We start from the raw sequence: 6,259 nt of genomic DNA on the forward strand, positions 1-6,259 counted from the left end.
GGAAATAATAATCATTAAAGAAAAGGATACAGTGTAGAAACAGTGAAAATAACATGATCTGTATCTTGGCAAATATCCAGGAGAATAACTAAAAGGTATGGTATACGACAGTGGTCAGCAACCTTTTTTGATAGCGGGTCAATTATATATGCATTTTTTAAATTTAGCATTGTATTGGATCATTGATAGTCATATAATTCTAAATACTGTTACATGTATTAAAATGTGTATGTTTATTTACATAAAATAAACGAAATTAATTATTTTCAAAAAACAAACAAGATGATTCAGTAACGAAATACATTGAACAACAAAAAATAAACAATCTTGATTGATTTTGCAACACATAAGTTAATGACTTCCTCAGTACATTTTTACACATTGTTCAGTCTCAGACAAACAAGTAGCGATGCACACGTCATTCAGTCTGGCATCCTGCAGCCATGATGGAAATGAGAAACAAATGAAGCAATTTATCTAGCCCACAAGTCTGTTCTGTTGTCACAAATAAAACACTACCGTCACTTACATATATAGCCCGAGACTCTCATTTACCTGTAAATATAAATAATTTACCATATACTCACCTCAAAACCTATAAAAACACCAAAATATATCATACACAGCACTTTCTGCCAGACAAGCAAGGAATCTCTCAGCTAATGACAGCACAGTACACATGAAGCATTATTGTCAAAAGTTTTATCACGATAGTTTGACCACTTGAATATTTTCCCCTAAAATTGATCTTAAAATTCTCTGTAGCCATGACTTTTTCCCCCTCTTTCCTTTAATATCTTTGTTCTTCTCACATAGCCAAGAAAGTTGCACTGAGCGATGATTGTGCCTTCACGGGTTGCAAAGGTGACGCTAACATTTGGCGGGTCAGCCAAATGATTGCTGCAGGTCTCTTGGTGACCCGTGGGTCATAGATTGCTCACCACTGGTATAGGATTTTCCATTTGAATTAACTACCATTCTAATATACTGGTTTCCTTCACATCCCTTACTGAAAGTTCAGCATCTTTTCCTTACCAAATGAACAAAAACTCAATTTAATTCAACACTAAAGTTGTTTCACAAAAAAAAAATCCAAATAGCTTTGAAATCAGAAAGAAATAACTTCTCAGGTCATTTTTTTCTCTAAGCAAATAAAATTCAGAAGTATAATTCCAGCTTTGATAGCCTCTTTGTAGACTAGCTTGTGAAGTAAAATTATTCTTTGATGTTATCAATTAAAAACTGGTGAAGTGCATATAATTTAACCAACATTTATTCTGTCAAGATTTTGCACAGTAACTACTATTATCAACAATCATTTTCTGTGACAGTGATGAGCATTTAAAAGGATGATTTATGATTTCAACAAATCAAACATGTAGGTGATAATGATTCACAATGTTTTAAGCCCAGACAAGCTCTCCAGCTATATTTTTACTGCTTAGTATTCAGCAGTTACAGAAATCCCAAATTTTATCCAACAATTTTTCTAACGAAAATTGGAATGATCCTGACCATTGAAACTTCATATTATAATACAGCGTGTGTGTGCGTGTCAATGGTATACAGTAGATAAATATATACAAGCATGTATAACAATTTATTTTTTTGTACTCTCTTAACATATTTTCCATAAGAAGTTACTACACTGAACTACTTTTCACAATATATTTATGGTTTATTTTTATTAATTTAATTTTTAGGTGTTTATTTTTTCGTTGAGTTTTATGTGAATTGTCTAAAATCAGTTTATTTCAGAGCTTTTGTTTTTTACATATTGTATGAGATTATTTTTTTCAGTTTTTTCTCAAAATTCTTCTCTGCACAAGATTTACTTTAATTTGTATCACATAACTTATTATAAGTATTAGTAATAATTCCATATTAGTTTCACTGTTGCTACCCTTCAATAGTTGAAGTACATTTTAAGTATTCAGAATGAATCAATGCTAGATAAGGAATATTGCATAACTTACTGCACTGGGAAAAGGGTGAAGTTGAGTGTTTTTGTGGTGTTTACAGAATAAATACAGATTTCTTTTTCTTTCTGTACCGCAGTGTTTATGGGTTGAAACAGAAAATCAGATACCCTAAGTACATTTTATATTGCTTTCAAATACTTATATTACATAGCTTGGATATGAGTAAGTTAAGTACTACATCAATCTAAAACTGAACAAGAAAAGGTCATTATAATGTATATATAAAAAAGCTTTTTTTTTATATTTATGAGCTACAGGAAATATCAAAAACATACAATAAAACATCAAAAATAGCCAGTGAACATCCAGTATTTTACTTTACATTTTCTTTAAGATCACGAAATGAAGACTTGTTATAAATTATTAACATAGAAATAACATTATTTAGTTAATAAAGTTTTATATTAAAAGTAAGATAATCATAGTAGATAGCACTGTAGCCACACAATTTCAAGTGCATACCAACTCAGTAGCTATAACCAGATAAACATTCATTTTGTAAGTATACCAAATTAAATTATGATCTTGACTAATTTGTATCAAAGTTTATTGAACAGACCTAATTAACGTATGATTCATAACATAGATGAAACTGTAGCAAAGAGAAATGAACAAGGAGAGTGCCAACCTTTGTTATTACTGTCACTGCAACAGCATTAAGTCATTATGACAATGATATAAAAAGTTAAAGATCGTACAAGTTTTGATCACTCAACTATATCTTCACGAAAGAGAATATGCTAGTGTCCAGTAACAAATAGTTAAAAATAAGTATCTTAGTTGATGTTTTTATATTGCATGTACTTCATGTTACTTCAAAGAGTATGTTCAATTTATTTATACATTTTTATTGAAAATTACTTTGGTAAATCCTGCTTTCTTTGGACTATCAAAACATCTAACAAAATAATTCTATTGCGAGAACATAAATCTTTTTACTGACACAACTGGCATTATGTTACCTGAGTGGAGTCTGCCTCAGCTGTCAAACTTATTTTTTTTCTTGTTACTCTTTTTTTAGCCTGTAATGGTGAAACTTTGCTTTGTACATGATCTTGAACATTACTCAAAGACATTCCTCTGGAAAATAGAAGATGGCTTGATCCAAACTGATATCCATGAAAGCCACTAAGGCCTACTATAAATGAAGACCAATTTTTTTGAGCTAAATTCTTGCACTGTCCACCTATTAGAATAAAAAAGACTATATAATCTTTTGTTGTTTAGAATTTTAAGATTCTGTTATCAAACAAATACACAAATATCCAATATTCTTATGAGGTAAAGTTTCATTCTGTGTATGTTAATCACATATTAACACATTGGCTGCCATGTTCCCCAAGATGCTTGTTTCCAAATGTTTATGTTTTTGGTTGCATAGCCATGATATGGTAAGACACCTATCAGTGTGTCTAAGTTTGTGCAAGTTGTTTCCTTTGTGGAGTTTATATTGTTTTCACTTTCATTTCTTCTGTTGAGTTTGCTTTTATACTTGGCTAAGGTTCTAGTGATAATATGTTTAGGGAAGTGACATTTGTTAATAAATGTGTCAGATATTCATTCTAGTTCATGCTGTACATTACTGCTACTATATATGTTAAATACAGTGTTGTAAATGCATGATAACGTGCCAATTTTTTGTTAAGTCAGCTGAGTCCCACTTTATATAGTTGTTATCATTACCAGATTTATGGAAGATTTTCGTGTTAAAACTGTTGGAGTTTCTTTCTATTGTTATATTCACGTAATTTAAAACGTGGTTTTCATTCTCTACTTCATGAGTGAATTTGATGTTAGAGTGAACGTTGTTTACGTGTTGTAGAAATGACTGTTGATGGATGTTGTTTTGAAATCCACCAAATACATCATCAATGTATCTAAACCAGTATGTGGGAGGTTGTAGAGCTGTGTTAATGGCCTAACTTTCTATTTTGTTGATAAACAATTCACATAATCCAGGTGACAGAGGGCTGCCCATGCTTAGGCCATCTATCTGTTCAGAAGTTTTGTCTTGACAGGTGAAACATATTTTTAGTGCAAAGTGGAACAAGTCTTTCAAAATTTCCAAGCTTAAGTTATAATGCAATTTGTCAGAATTTTTTGATATCATTTCTAAAGCTAGGTTTGTTGCTTCATCTTTTTGGTATCATTGTATGCATACAGACTAGGTCAAAACTGTACATTTTGTGATGATTGTCAAGATTGTATTTATTGTTGTCATGCATTAGTTTGATCAGAAAATCTAGGAATCACGCAAGCTCATTGTTATAGCTGCCATAAGTGGAAAGGATGGGGTAGATGTCAATTGGGTTCTTGTGAATCTTTGGAGCACCAAAGAAACAAGGGGTATGTGCACTGGTGACTCTTAATCTGTTGTACATGTATTCTGTGAAGTCATTGTTTTTTTTAACTTTAAAAGTATACTATTCAATTGTCTTCCATAATGTTTATTATGGCTTTTGGATATTTCTTTGAATTTAGTTGAATCATTTAGGTGTCTTTTAAATAAGTTGTTGTAATCTTCTGTTTCCATAATTATGGTTTTTACCCCCTTTGTCAGCCTTTACTATGATAATTTGTGAATTATTTCACGATTCTTTTAGGGTTGATATTTAGCAGTTGGTGACATTTTGTTTCATTTTATGGTTTTTTAAGTAGATAACCTTCAATTCTCCTCGATATTTCATGGACTAAATCAATTAGGTTACAATTGTCATTTGGTATTTTAGGAAACCAAATTCTGTTATTCTTGCTTTGAAATGTCTTTGTAATTTCATTGTCTGTGTTCTTATCTCGTTGATCTTTATTCATTTCTTTAATTTCAATAGATGAGGCACTCATGTTTGCTATTTTAGTTCTTATTTTTCTTTAATTGTTTACTAAGGTGTGTTTGAAACTTGGTTACAAAAAAAAAAGTAAAAATAAACAATCCACTCAAAAGCTGTATCTTTGGTCCTTTATTTAAAGTGTATAATGGATTTCCTCTCCTCAAAACAAGAATATTTCCTAATTAGAAATATTATTGTATTAACTATTGTTGTGATGGCATGGATTATCATTATTACATGTCTTTGGTCATGTTATATGTACGCAATGAGCCTAAAATATAAAATCTTTACTTCAAATCTTTTTATGGTAAAAAGCATTTCAATAGTTTTGAAAGAGTGAAAACTTATTTTCTGCAAGTTATTTACATATTTTAATTTTATCTATATGCTCTTAAAAGATGACATTTCAAGTTGTCTAAATATGATTAATTCATAGAAACTGTAATGTACTGGAAACTGTAAAACATGATCCATTGCTTTTACAGAGTAATAAGATTTGATTTAATAACTTTTTTTAAACCTTAACATATGACAGTGCTTCTTAGCACATCAAGAATAGTAATACAGCACAAAACATAATCATTATATCAACTTAATGTGTACTTTGTTATATATAACATTTCCCACAATAATTAAAAAAGTGATTTAATATGTAAAAAAAAAATCTTTGTGAAAAGTTCTTCAATGAGATGCTTACAAGTTACAAACTGTTATTTGATAATAATTAATATTGACCTTCAATATTTTGATAAAGCAGAAGTATACAGTAACTTTTTACTATTATGATATTTATGTTTGTCAATTGCTGAACTCTATATGACTTTCTTTCACAAAAATACTGATGCCTAGTATTATACTAAAACTTCATTTACTTTTTAAAAATAAAATATCACCAAGTATGAAATATATTCACAGTTGTCAAAATTTAGTACTGGTTTCATAATGAAGACACATACTTACTAAAATGACTATATTGTGCACATTCGACTGAAACTGGGTGGTAACAGGAGTTCCTTGTTCCTTTTAGTTTTACTAAATATTGCATTGAAAACGATTTCAATCTCCATCTTGACATTTTTTTCCACAGACACTAAAAGTCAGATTTAAAACGTTTTTAATGATTCCTAGTAAAATAAAAATGATATTAAAACATTATATCTCAACAAAATACATACAATTTTAGCTTCAACAAATCACTCTATTATAAACCCAACTAAAATTGCACTGATACAAAAAAAATCATTTTGGAAGTATGAGAATAATTTTAAAATTGTATAACCCCCCTCTCCAATGTAATAATAAAAAATCAAGAAAAAAGGCCATAAGATGTGAAAACAAACTACAAGTACAAATGCAGATAAAATAATAAATATTTAATAACAAAAATAGAATAAACTTTTAAAATCCAAGTAAAAATATAATTTTAGCCGCAGAAGTAGAATGGCTCTG

General features: G+C 29.7%; 1 protein-coding gene across 3 annotated transcripts in view; it reads right to left on the minus strand.

Annotated features, from left to right (window-relative positions):
- Positions 1-6,093, minus strand: part of LOC106457725 (required for meiotic nuclear division protein 1 homolog) — a 34,421-nt gene extending 28,328 nt beyond the window's left edge. For 2 of the 3 annotated variants that reach the window (XM_022383740.1, XM_022383739.1), the window contains exons 1-2: positions 5,771-6,093; positions 2,945-3,168 (exon numbers count right to left, since the gene is read on the minus strand). In XM_022383740.1, coding sequence (XP_022239448.1) covers positions 2,945-3,168; positions 5,771-5,885 — 339 coding nt within the window. In that variant the 5' untranslated portion in view covers positions 5,886-6,093. Of the gene's footprint in view, positions 1-2,944; positions 3,169-5,766 lie in introns of all 3 variants that reach the window. The other variant, XM_022383741.1, reaches the window with a different exon arrangement.
- Positions 6,094-6,259: the final 166 nt, after the last annotated feature.

The sequence above is a fragment of the Limulus polyphemus genome, unplaced genomic scaffold, assembly GCF_000517525.1.
Source record: "Limulus polyphemus unplaced genomic scaffold, Limulus_polyphemus-2.1.2 Scaffold366, whole genome shotgun sequence".
In the NCBI taxonomy this organism is placed as follows: Eukaryota; Metazoa; Arthropoda; class Merostomata; order Xiphosura; family Limulidae; genus Limulus; species Limulus polyphemus.